This window comes from Orycteropus afer, unplaced genomic scaffold (genome assembly GCF_000298275.1).
Source record: "Orycteropus afer afer isolate SDZICR_OR568_19922 unplaced genomic scaffold, OryAfe1.0 scaffold00046, whole genome shotgun sequence".
Taxonomy (NCBI): domain Eukaryota; kingdom Metazoa; phylum Chordata; class Mammalia; order Tubulidentata; family Orycteropodidae; genus Orycteropus; species Orycteropus afer.
The window spans coordinates 1,662,088-1,675,990 of record NW_006921633.1 but is presented as its reverse complement, the minus strand read 5'-3'; the positions used below and the strand labels follow the sequence as shown (position 1 = coordinate 1,675,990).

Here is a 13,903-nt window from a genome sequence, read left to right as displayed (position 1 = left end):
TGCATTGTAAATTTTGGTCAATGACATGAGACAAAGTATATGTGACCTGCTGTATGAAAAGTAAATGTACTCTGTAAATCTTCACCAAAATCAAAATTAAAAAAAAAATCTAAAAAAAAATATTCTATGTATCGTAAGATACAAATCAACAGTTCTTAATCTGGCAATTTTACCTCCCACCTCTAAGAACATTGGGCATTATGTGGAGACATTTCTGGTTGTCATTAACTGGGGAGTACCTCCGGCATCTAGTAAGTAGAGGCCAGGGATGCTGCTAACCATCCAATGATGCTTAGGATAGCTCTCCCACAACAAAGAATTTCTGAACCAAAATGTCAAAGTACCAAAAACCTGACAGAAATACAAACTAGTTTTTATATATACAACTTAAGTATTAAATACAGTACCTTAACTTTCCTGCTAAAGTATAGGTAATTCAGAGCTTACTATGTAATGAAAATAGCACCAACTTTCCAAATAATTGGCACTCAGCTAGTATCCAGAGCTACGGGTCACATAATCCCAAGAAACATTCATGTAATAGCAGAGGCACACCAGGGGAGGCACTACCAAAGGAAACCAAACCACCAACAATTTGAAAGCTTAAAAACCACTTTAAGTAAAACTCAACAACTGAATGTTAGCTCATGACTTTTATTAACCCATACACAATTACTTGTCTTCTGGTTTGTTGAAGCAATAGGTCAGACAACACTTGCCACAGTAATGTCTATCAAAGTGGCTGGCCATAAAAACTCCAGCACCACATTCATCTGAAGGGCACTCCCGACGAAGGCGACTAATTTTGCCATTCTCGTCCACCTAAAAAATACAAACTTGCTGTAAGGCAATTTTATAACATATTCCAAAGTTTTTAGTTGAAGCGACTAAAAATACTTAACTCTAAAAGCACCCAAAATCTGAACAAAAAAGTTGGGAGGTCCAGGGATCTTTGCACATCTAAGTCCTGCTTTGCAAGTGGCAGAGCTAAGACCTGAACTGATTTCAAACTCAGTATCTGGGTTGGAACATGTAGTCAAGGTGAACCTCCTTATGAAAGCTCTTTCAAATACCAAACAGAAATTTTATATTGAATAGAGCTTAAAATCAACCAGATATTTGCACTAAGCAAACAGAACTTACTTAAAAAGAAATTCCCATTTCAGAAAAACCTCACAAGCAAAAAGTAGATTAATATTGCATACCCAAGTCCAATTACTCCATAAAAAAAAAGTTACTATAAAGATTAAGTTTACAAATAAGCTAGGCATTTGCTGATAACCTAAATACTCTGAAATGGCTCACCTTATAGTATTTTAGTACAGCCAGCTTAACCTTTTTTCGCTTATGCTTATTCTTCTTGGGAGTAGTGTAAGACTTCTTCTTCCTTTTCTTAGCACCCCCACGAAGTCTCAGCACAAGATGAAGAGTGGACTCCTATTAATGGAACAGAGGATGAAATAGGTTTTTAAGAAGATTAATGTTCATGCTACATTAAGAACAAACAGACATCATTTCATCATCTACTTGGAGTACAATAGAAAATACACAATACCACCTACAAAGAGGCAAAAAAAAAAAGAGGGAGGTTTTGTTTCTTAACCACTTTAATTATAGGAAAATTAAAGAACAAATTAACAGCCTGGAGTACAATCATCAAAATCCATAATGTGAAAAACTTCAACAGTGCTTCTCAAATGTCAGTTTAGGGGTCACCTGGAAATCTTGTTAAAATGAAGCTGATTCAGTAGGACACAGGCCAAAACCCAATTTTTTAACAAGTTCCTGACTGATAAGGAGATGCAGCTGGTCTACAGACCAGGTTCTATAGCCTAAATAGGGAAAAAGCAGTTAAAGATGAAAAAACCTTTTGGATTATCAATTTAGGAGAAATAGCACTGAGGTTTTTGAAATGAACGTCTTATTATTCTCCCCATTTTTGTGTCCATCAAGATTCCCTCAACAAATGTTTCATGTTTATTTTTAAAGGACTGCTCCTTTCCCCTACACACCTTTTGAATGTTGTAGTCAGACAAGGTACGTCCATCTTCCAGTTGCTTGCCAGCAAAGATCAGTCTCTGCTGATCAGGAGGAATTCCTAATGGAGGACAGGAGTATCAAAACTGTAGAACAAGCAACTCTACTAAAGATTTACCAAGTAATAATCCCAAGTCTAATAACTCTTAGAAGTAGTACCTAACACCAAACTATACTACAAACTAGACGTGCACAATCTTAAATATTTACACATTTTACCTCATTTAATCTTAATGACAACACAATATTATAATACTCACTTTACATGTGAGGAACTGAAACAAAGAATTAAATAACTTGTCTAAATCCACTAATGAAATGCATTGCAGGGATTCCAATTTAGACTGCTTGCGTCCATGCTTTTTTCTCTTGTCTATACAGTGCTACTCCACAAGTACTTCACTTTGTCAATCTGACTTCTGGTACCACCCTCACAGCCCTGTAGATCATGATGTCTTTAGAGAAATTTTCCTTAAGTGACAAAACTACTACTTACCTTCCTTATCCTGGATCTTGGCCTTTACATTTTCTATCGTATCCGAGGGTTCAACCTATGAATTAAAAAATGCAAATACAATTAGCCGCCTCCCACATCTGCTACCCGTTAAATACACTTCCTCCCCGAGCCCAGGGCGCAACGGCTGTCCGCCACACGTGCTCGTTCCCCGTCCTCACCGCGATAAAGGACCCAGACTCTAGTTATCAAAAATCATGCCCGGGTGCTAACTCAAAAACCAACCCTTAACTGAGGACCAGGTTTCAGAAAGCAAACTCGGAAGCATGTGATAAGGCGGTACGCGGCGCCGGTCCTGCAGTCCACTTGAGGACCTTACTCGGGCCTTGGTTTCCTCATACCACCTGGTCCGTACCTCGAGAGTTATGGTCTTCCCCGTTAGGGTTTTTACGAAAATCTGCATCTCGGCGGCGATTCCACCTGAGTATGAGGGAAAGACGAGACGGGTTAGAACCGGGATATATAAAGGAGGACAGAGCGGGAAGGTCACTGGTCCCAGAGTGGCTGCATAGATACACTCACCACAGATGGCGGATCGGAAAGGAAGAGCTTCACGGCGGACCACGGGGTTCCGGCCGCCTTCTGTCGAAGGCCCCACCCCTTAGGCGACCATACCAAATGCCTGACCGCGGTCACAGCGGCAGTCTAAGCAAGTGCCAGACTTGGTCATGAACCTCATTTTTCTTCCCTCTAGTCTGGACTAATTTCTTACTTTAACGTTCTGCATTCTCTTGAAATAGTAGATTTAGACAACTTAAAAAATGTACTTAAAAGGCTTTGCCCATAAAGTTGATCCGGCTAAGAGGGGCTTTAAAAGGGGCGGAGTTGAGGGAGCCTCATCGAAGAAAAGCGAGGAAATGGAAATGTCTTCTGGGAATTGTAGTCTTCCACTGCTTTCTTCTGTCCAGGACTATTTTTCCCAAGATGCCGTTTTACAACCCGGGGATCCCTAGTTACTATCTCTAGGCACTGGAGTCTTTTTTGGAGAAAGGGAGTAAGGTGAGGAGTGGAGTACTGACGAAACTGGCTAGAAATGATTAGAAGGGAAGATTAAGAGGCAGGAGAGGTGTGTGGGGCGTGGTAGTGGCTTTTGCTCACTTAACAGAGGCGATCAACCTCAAGCACCCTGGACCTCCAAAAGAAAAGATTCCCTGTGGAAACTCCAAGCAAACTGAAAAATAGGCGAAATCTTTTTTTTTTTTTTTTAATTAGGTTTTGTCAGTTTCTTGACATTTAGCTTCGCTTCACTTTCAACCCCCAAGTCTCCTAGCTTAAGGAAGATTTTCACTCCTTAGTGTGAAACGATTTAATACGTTGAAAATCTCAGGAATTTTCGAATTTTAAAATGAAGTCTTACGGGAAAGAAACCTGCACAATGTTTTTTTTCTTACAAAATTTCCGAGTTTGAGCGTTGGGAGTGGTGCTGAAGGGCCTGAGATGAAAAGTTCTTAGAGCGTATTGGGTGCTTTCGGTGCCGGAATGGCTAATTGCAAGTGAGTTGCGCCCTTCCGCTCTCTTTTCTCCACTCTACGAACCACACCGAGTTTTGTCTAAGGTGCCTTTGTTAGTCTTCTCTTTCTCTCCTTTCTCTCCCTTCTTCATCTCCATTCTCTAGTTTATGGCGACTCATGGTGACTCCGTGTGTAAGAAAAGAATTGTACTCCATAGGGTTTTTCAATGACCTGTATAGAGATGGCAAGGCCTTTCTCCTTAATTCTCTCATGGAAGAGCTCAGTTTCTGTATCCTAACTTGCCTCCACTCTTTTGCCCTTTCCGACCCACCTTCTTTATTGCCTTAAGGATATTCATTATAAAAAGTAAAAATGAAAGTGTCATTTTTCTACTTCAAATTATTTACCACCTCCCCTTCACCTTAATGTTGAAATTAAGATTACTTAGTATGACATTTGGCTTCTGCATCCCTTACAAACTACTCTCCCAAACTCCATTACTCACTTCACACTTTAATAATATTGAGCTAATTCACGTTCCTGATTTATGTTCTCTCTTATTTTGGCACTTCTGAAGAATCCATTCCCTCATCCTGTAACACATCATTCCCCAGTCTGCCATCCAGTCTCTGTCTTAATAAAATTCCTGGAAAGAGTTATTTATACTCATTGTTTCCAGTTTTTCCCCTTCAGTTGACTTTCAAACCCACTCCTGTCAGGCTTTTGTCCCCACTCTTCCAGTGAGATAGTTCTTGTTATGGCCACTAATGACCTCCATTTGTTCAATGGTCATGTTATCTTATTTGATCTATCAGCAGCCTTTGATACAATTACTCACTTCCTCCTCCTTTGAAACACTTTCTTCACCTGACTTCCTGGATATTTCTCTCTCAATTATACCTCCCAGAATGTTCTTTTCCTGGCTCTTTTGCTGGTTCCTCTTGATCTCCAGACTTCTAAACTTTGGAGTGTCCCCAAGGCTCAGACTTTAGACCTATGCTCTGTTGACATTTCCCAGGTCATCTCTATTTCATAACTTTAAAAGTACTATTTATATGCAGATAACTCTTAATTTAATGTCTTTCATTCAGACCACTTACCTGAAAATTTGACCCTTACAGCCAGCTGTGTGTTCAACATATCTAGTAGGCAATCTTTAAATTCCTGATCTTCCCATGAGATTTGCTCTTTGTGTCTATAAATGGCAGTTCCTATCTTTGCAGTTGCTAAGGCCAAAAACAGGAGCTCTGGTAGCATAGTGGCTAAAGCACTTGACTGCTAACCAGAAGGCTGGTGGTTCAAACCCACCAGCCACTTCTCAGAAGGAAGGTTGGGCAATCCTACTTCCATAGTGATACTGTCTCTGAAACCCAAGGAGAGATCACTATGAGTCGAGGCTGACTCGATGGCACACAACAACAACAACAAGGCCAAAAACTTTATGGTCATCCTTGATTCCTCTCTCATACCCTACATCTAATCCCTTGGCAAATCTTGTTGGCTTTATTTTCAAAATATATGCAGAATACGTCTTACCCTCTTCACTGCTACTTACTCCCCTTATTCAAACCACCATCATCGTGCTGGGATTATTGCTGTAGCCTCCCATACTTCCAGTTTTGACTCTTGGCTCCTGTAGTCTATTCTCCATAGAGCACAGAGAGTGATTTTTTAAAAAGGTATGTCAGTGTGGTTTTTAAGCTTGTGTCATCTTGGCTGGGAGGTGTGTTTGAGTGCTCAATAGCTGGATGTAGTTATTTCCCATGATGAGACTGGAATAAACTCCATGGTGGATTCTGCTGTGAGGAGTATGGCCTCTTTCCAGTATATATGGGGAAGCTTTGAAAAAGTTCTCTAATTTTTTTGGCATGTTTGGATCCTGCACCTGGCATCCAGTGGCTTGCTGTGTTGCCTGCTGATTTGGGGAATGAACCTAGACTTAAACCAGTGGCTTATTTTGTGCCTGTTGATTTTGGGATTGTGCCATTCTACTTACTGACCTGGAGTTCATCAGTCTCAGCAGCCAGCAGCTGCATGAGTTATGAGAAGTCTCCAGCTTCAGTGGATCTGGAATAAGAGGCGGAGCTGTAGACGAAGGTCGATGGTCCTTCACCCGGCCCCTAGAGCTGACACTTTGAACTTGGACTTCTAGCCTTCTATGCTATAAGAGAAAAAAATCCCTATTTGTTAAAGCCACCCACTTGTGGTACTTCTGTTACAGCATCACTAGAAAATCAAGATAGTCAGCTAATGTCACTCCTCTGCCCACAACCCTCCAGTGGCTATTTCACTCAGAGCAAAGTCTCAGTTCCTGTAAGCCAGGCTGTCAGTCCAGCACTGGAGTGAGTGGGAGCCACAATCCAGCCTGTCACTTCTGTTGCCAAGCCTGCTCAGAGAAAGGGGCACCTTTTCCTACCTGTGCAGAGGTACTCCATGGGTGGTGGTGCTGGTGGTGCTGCCTTGAAGGACCTACATTCTAAATGATCTGGCAACTATCCCTGACCTCTTTCTTCTCTCACCTTCTCATTCTCATCTAGCCCCTGGTCTTTTTGCTGTTCCTCCAACATGCTCTGCCTTTGGACTTGCTGCACTCTTTGCCTAGACCACTCTTCTCTCAGGTCTCTATGATTTGCCTTTTTTCCGATTTCCGTGGAAAGGTCACCTTATCAGTGATGCCTTTCCTCTTTCCTGACTTAACATAAAATAGTCCTTTCTCACTTTGTTACTCTCTGTCTCCCATATGCTGCTTTATTTTTCTCCATATAGCTTACCCCCATCTTTCATATTATATTTTCACTTGTATGTTTTACAGTGTGATTGATGACACCATGATAGGACTTGTATGTTGTCTCTCTCAGTCTCTCTCTCCTCATCAAATGTAACCTCTGTGAGATGAGGGACTTTGTTTTGTTCAATACTGTATCTCCAGTGTCTAGAATAGTGTCAGACACACAGTAGATGCTCTAAAAATACTTACTGAATAAATATGTACAGCATAGCTTAAGCAGCAAGCATCAACCTCAATGTTGTTCTATTCCATGCTTTCCCTGTTGTTTCCCTTCCCTGCTTCCCACAGACTAGTGAGATGCTTACCTGGGTTTCTGTAGCCTATTGTACCTGCTTCTTGCACATTGCCTTTCACTGTCTAATATGAATGGTAATCTTGGTTGGCTTAGGTAACTTAGGGGCATTTTCTAGATATTAAGGAGGTTTAGCTGCATTCTAGTTTGGTGTCTTTTGATAAGACTAGATTATTGTTCAGTGATCACTGATCATTTCAGCAAATTTTTTTTTTGATAGAGTGTACCAGAAACTACCATGCCTGGGAAATATAATGAGAAGAAGATTTTGGTTCCTGCCCTTGTCAACCTTACAGCCTGATGGGAGAGACAGAGGATATAAACAGAAAGTCTGTAATACAGTGTGACTGATGACACCATGATAGGACAAGTACATGATATTATGGGAGAACATACAATGGCACTTGACTGAGTTTAAGGGTTTCCAGGGCAGCTTTCCTGGAGCAGTCAGTATAGCTCAAGATCAGAGGAATGAGGAAAGCCAAGTGAGGTTAAAGTGTGTGTTGTTACGGGGAGGGCTGGAAAGGGGAAAAGGAATGCAGATAGTTGTTATGTGCCATCCAGTGGGACTGACTCATAGCGACCCCTCCTTGGGTTTCCAAGGGGGTATCACTATCGAAGTAGAGATAGAGAGAATTATGCAAGGCTCTAAGGTAAGACAGCAAGTTCAAGAGAGTGGGGCTGGGCATATGGGGAGAAAAGGACATAAAAAGGCTAGAATTGGTTAGAAAAAGTCACTGAATCCTAAAGGACATTAGTAAGCCATGTGAAGGAACTTGGAGATTAGTAGGCTAAGTAAAGAAATTTTATCTGAAGGGATATAGGAAGCCACTGGTGTTCATATGTCACTATCAGTCTACAATGAACACACACATTCCTTCCTCCTTTGATTTATTAACAGTCTTTCTCTCTTGTTAGACTTAAGGCCCAGGGATCCTAAAACGTTATCCTTATTTATTGCTGAATCCCTAAAGTAGTGCATCACACTTAGTAGGCACTTAGTAAATACTGAATAAAAGAATGAACATACAGATTTCTCATTTGGGGAAAATTTTGATTCATTTACAGGTTACTATTCTGTAGGAATTACTTTATGTTTATAAATTGACTTTTTGTAATTCAGTTCATCAACATAAAGTTAAATTTGTTTTTTTTTTTAAACTTTGAAATTATTTTTCTGTCACTATATATATGGCTTATGTGCAGTATTTACAGGTGAAATATGTTATTGTAGATAATCAAATAGAAATCATATTACCAAAATGTGGTAAAATTAGATGGTTATTCATCACAGCATTATTTTTAATAGTACAAATAACTGGAAGAATGATTAAATAAATTATGGTATATCATGCCATGAAACACTATGCCATCACTGAAAATCATGTTTTTGAAAAATATTTAACAATGTGGAAAAATGCTTTTAATATTAGTGACTAAAACTAGTATACAAAACTAAATATGGAGTTTGATCCCTATATTTATAAGTGATATAAAGATTATGATTATGAAGATTGGAAGGAAATATACAAAACTAATAATAGTTACCTCTGGATGGTCGAATTCTGGATCATTTTAGTTTTTTAAATTAAATTTCTTTGGTTTATATTTTCTAAATTTTATATGATGAATATGTACTTCTGTATTCAGAGGAAAAAAGTTAAAATGTTCATTGTAGCACTGTTCACAATAGAGAAAAGGTAGAAATAACCCTAATGTCCATCAACAGATGAATAAATAAACAAAATGTATACATACAATGGAGAATTTTTCAGCCATAAAGAGAAATGAAGTTCTAGTTCCGATACGTGCTACAGCATGGATGAACCTTGAAAACATGCTAAATGCAATCTCACACACAAAAAGATATATCGTATGATCCATTTATGTGAAAGATAAGGAACTCTGGTAGCATAGTGGCTAGGACACTTGACTGCTAACCAGAAGGCTGGTGGTTCAAATCCACCAACTACTCCTCGGAAGTAAGCTGGGGCAATCTACTTCCGTAGTGATACTGCCTCGGAAACCCAAGGAGGGGTCGCTATGAGTCGGGTCCGACTTGACAGCACATAACAACAACATCAACAATTAGTTTTGGCTATTGTGTGCTGGGTGACCATGACTGGACCAGGTAGGCACTAAAGTGGAGAAATACTTGCCTTGTTTGTGTCGTCACGAGTCTTAAAAACTAGTTTCCCCACATGCAATAAAATACTAAACCTTAGAAAGTGTTGAGTTAAACATAAACCATCCAAATTGTATGCTACACATGAAATGATGCACATACAAATTCATCCAATTTGACAGAAACAGATAAATGAGAAAAATGTATTCCTGGATTTATATTGCTAGACTGTCAATGAGTATTTTGAAGGAGCCCTGGTGGCACAGTGGTTAAGTGCTTGCTTGCTAACAGAAAGGTTGGAAGTTCAAATCCATCAGTTTCTCTGCAGGAGGAAGATGTGGCAGTCCGCTTGGTTGCTAATAGAAAAGCTCTTTACTGACTGGGAATAATGTTTCATATTTCTGTCTCAGGGGTGTAACATATGGAAGTAGAATAGCAGAGGCCTTTTAATTCATAGATTGATGTTTCAAAGAGAAATCTACAGGGATTTTTTTTTTAATCTGAAACAAATATACATTATTTTAGATCAATATTTGACAAAGCTTTAGATTTATTCATGGTTAATTGATGATTTTTTTTTTTCTTTCAGGCTTATCAAAGTATTGGCTTTTTACTTTTCTCTGGTGAACAAGTGTGCAAATTGTGACATATGTCAGCCCAAGAAAGGAATAAAAATGCAGTTCTCCCACCTATCATTAGTAGAAGTGACAAGGAATTTTTGGAAAGTATACAAAGATACATAATCACAGAAGCAAAAAGAGTGGGCTGTAATGAGCAAGGACCTGCTGATGAATACCACATCATATACCGAAACGTTTTTGATAAGGTATCATACTGGTTTTAAGACAATGGAGGTTTCCCATGGGTAAAAATGGTTTATCTAGACAAGTAATGTTTCTGCCATACCAGCACTACTGCTTGGTTAACCATATTCCATTTGTCAGTTTTGAAAAAGTCATCCAATTTGACAGAAAGGGATGAATGAGGAAAATGCATTGCTGGATTTATATTGCTAGATTGTCAGTGAGTGTTTTGAAGGAGCCCTGGTGGTGCAGTGGTTAAGTGCTTGATTGCTAACAGAAGGGTTGGAAGTTCAAACCCACCAGTTTCTCTGCAGGAGAAAGATGTGGCAGACTGCTTCCATAAAGATTATACCCTTGGAAACCCTATGGGGCAGTTCTACCCTGTCCTATAGGGTCACTATGAGTCAGAATTGACTCGATGGCAATGGTTTTAATGAGGGTTTCAGTTATTTTAGCTTAAGAGCAGACATGGTTTTTGAGCAATAACCTGGCTGTGTACTCAGATATCATTTTGACCTCTCATCTGAAGGTATCTGCTTTGATAGGAATTGGTCTACAAGCAGGAACCTGTGATAGTTCCTTGTTGTTTTTGGCTTGTTTATGGTATCATTAAAGTCTTGGTTTAGATTTGATCTGGCATATCAAATTGAGATTTCTTGTAGATTAGAGGTCTAGATAGGCATGGTGAGCAAGGGGTGAGACAACATTGGAAGTATGGAGATCAGGTTAGAAAATGTTGTGGCTTCTTATAACATTTTATTTTGCTAAAGTTTTAGAAATAATCTGTTTGTCTTTATAAACAATTACAGTTTACTAGCCTATTCTACTTTTTATTCTCTTTTTAAAAAACTCCTTTGGAAGATGCCGAGACAGAAAAGTCAGCATTCTTTCCTTCATGACTGGAGGAAATAATTACTTACCTTAAGACTTTAGTAAACCAGTGGTAAAACAGCCACAGGCAAATTAGGAACTGAGTCTTTTGTTTATTTTTTTATCATTATACAGTATGCGTTTTATTACTCTACATAAAAAAGTTTTCTAAATAAGAAGTACTTTCTGCTCACTTTTCCACTCTAAGGAAAAGTGAGCAGAAAATAATGATATATACCTGCTAGTGGAATTACAATTGAAAAGCATCTCTAAGAGTATAAAACAGAGAAATGAGAGTCCTTTAAATTGACTAGAAAATCTGTCTTGTAGAGTTGGTACACTGACAGGTTAGCTTAATTTCATATATTGTTATGATCAATGCTATTGCTTCTTGGTGTTTTAGTAAGAAATGTCTTACATGCATATTTAAATAAAGGCAGTTTCTTGAATTTAACAACAACAACAAAAAAAAACCCACTGCCATTGAGTCCATTCTGACTCATAACAACCTTATAAAACCAAATAAACACACCGCTGTTGAGTCGTTGAGTTGGATCCGACTCATAGCGACCCCTCGTTGGGTTTCTGAGGTGGTATCTCTATGGAAGTAGAATTGCCCAATCTTCCTTGCGAGGAGTGGCTGGTGGATTTGAACCTCCAGCTTTCTGGTTAGCAGTCAAATGCCTTAGGCTCTATGCCATCTATCAAGAATTATGCCAAGACTCTACTTGTGTGAAATCAGCCAAGAAAAGTTAGTTTAACTTGCTTATCTTTGTATCCTCAAATGCTGACATTTTTCAGAATATTTCTTACATGAAGAGTTGTCTGCTTTAAGTTAGTGTAGGTATAGTGAAGTCATTTCTTAATTCTTAGAGAAATAAATAAATAATGTCTACATCTATTGTCCATGTGAAGGAGCCCTGGTGGCATAATGGTTAAGTACTTGGCTGCTACTGAAATGTTAGTGGTTCCATTGGCAGGTTGTACTCTGGGGTCACTATGAGTTGGAATTGACTCAAGGGTACCTAACAATAACATAGTCTACATTCCTTTTCTCCCCGTTCCCAAGAAGAATCCTATTCTTCAGGACTGAGAAGGTGTCTGAAGTAGAAATCATTTGGTACTTAGAGAAACTTTCCTTCTAGCTTCGCAATAATAGATAACTTGCTTTTTCCATTTTCATATTATTTGAGCATGTGTTAATAATCTATTAATGACTGCCTTGTCTGAAACTCTGCTCTTAGAAGTATCTAGTTGGGCAGAAGATGAAAGTACCAGTTTGCGTATCTGGGTACTTGTAACCAGAGGACAAATGCCAAATTGCATTTTAGAGGATTTGGTTTGGAGGTTCATCAGAAAGTTAAACAGAATTATTGTATCCCAGCAATTCTACTCCTAGGTATATACTTGAAATAATTGAAAGGAGGGACTCAACTAGATTTAAAAAGAGAGAGAGAAAGTTTGTTAGACTTGGAGAAACATGCCAGAATCAAAGCAAAGAGGGCCCTAAAAGACTCATACCAAGAATAATGGGTCTGGTAGGGAGAGCCAAGGACTGAGTGAGCAAAGCTGACCAAAGGTAGAAAGAGTGAGTTTCTCTAGAAATGGGTAAATTATTGAGGAAAATTTCTCTGGAAAGTGGCTGATCTTTTGTAATCCTGGTAGCATGTTATACATAGTCCAGATCTATACATAAGAGCTGAGCTGAGGTGGAATGGATACCATCCCTCTTCTCCCTCAGATCCCTGTACCACATAAGTGTAGCTGTGATTTTCCTGGGTTTAATGGAAGCCTTAATACAGAGGTCTTAAACATGAAAGCCTGCAGAGGCCCGGAAGGTAATATGAAAGAGTGAAGTGGGCTGGTTTAAAAGAGAATAAGAAATGGTAGGGACTGTGGTGAAATGAAGAACTAACCCAGTTTGAATCTCCAACAGATAATTGTCATTAAGGGATGAGAGCTCCATGTTGATAGATTTTTTGGAGTTTTCAAGAGAAAATTGAACTATGTTTTCTTTGGGTGAAATTTCCTAAGTTTTAAATATTTTGTGAGATAATCAAGACTATCTGCCAGCAGACAGACTCAGAAGAAGAAGAGGCCATCCACTTCTCAAAGAATTGGCCAGTGAAAACCTTATGAATATCAGTGAAACACTGTCTGACATATTACTGGAAAACATTATGAATAGCCCTGAAACATTGTCTGATACAGTGCTGGAAGATGAGTCCATCAGGTCGGAAGGCACCCAAAATTTTGACTGGGGAAAAGCTGACTCCTCAGAATAGAGAGGACCTTAATAATAATGGATAGAGTAAAGCTTTCTGGGCCTGCGTTGGCTGATGTGGGACGACTCAAATTGAGTAGAAACAGATGCAAATGCCCATTAATAATTGGAACATGGAACGTATGAAGTATGAATCTAGGAAAATTGGAAGTTGTCAAAAATGAAATGGAACACATGAAGATCGATATCCTAGGCATTAGTGAGCTGAAATGGACAGGTTTTGGCCATTTTGAATCACACAACAATATAATCTACTATGCCAACAATGACAAATTGAAGAGTAATGGTGTGGCATTCATCACCACGAAAGTGTTTCAAAATCTGTCCTGAAGTACAACACTGTCAGTGATAGGATAATATTCATATGCCTACAAGGAAGACAGTTAATAGTGCTATTATTCAAATTTACACATCAACCACCAAAGCCAAAATTGAGGAAATTGAAGATTTCTATGAACTTCTGCAGTCTGAAATTGACTAAACATGCAATCAAGATGTGTTGATTATCGCTGGTGATTGGAATGCAAAAGTTGGAAACAGAGAAGAGTTTCCAGTAGTTGGAAAATATGGCTTTGGAGATAGAAATAATGCTGGAGATCGCATGATAGAATTTTGCAATACCAGCGACTTAATCATTGCAAATACCTTTTTTCATCAACATAAATGATGACTATACTCATGAACTCCACCAGATGGAATACACAGGAATCAGATTGACTACATCTGTGGCAAGAGGCAA

At 39.0% G+C, this 13,903-nt stretch overlaps 2 protein-coding genes across 2 annotated transcripts in view; one reads left to right on the top strand and one right to left on the bottom strand.

Annotated features, from left to right (window-relative positions):
• Nucleotides 1-672: 672 nt before the first annotated feature.
• RPS27A (ribosomal protein S27a) lies at nt 673-2,954 on the bottom strand. The gene is made up of 5 exons (XM_007938002.2): nt 2,907-2,954; nt 2,534-2,588; nt 2,013-2,098; nt 1,306-1,437; nt 673-822 (listed from the first exon to the last, which is right to left on the bottom strand). The coding sequence occupies exons 1-5, from the start codon at nt 2,952-2,954 to the stop codon at nt 673-675; spliced, it is 471 nt and encodes a 156-aa protein (XP_007936193.1).
• Nucleotides 2,955-9,856: 6,902 nt separating this feature from the next.
• CLHC1 (clathrin heavy chain linker domain containing 1) overlaps nt 9,857-13,903 on the top strand; it is a 138,864-nt gene continuing 134,817 nt past the window's right edge. Inside the window, exon 1 of the mRNA XM_007938001.2 lies at nt 9,857-10,033. Within this exon, the coding sequence (XP_007936192.1) occupies nt 9,857-10,033 (177 nt within the window). The remainder of the gene's footprint in view (nt 10,034-13,903) is intronic.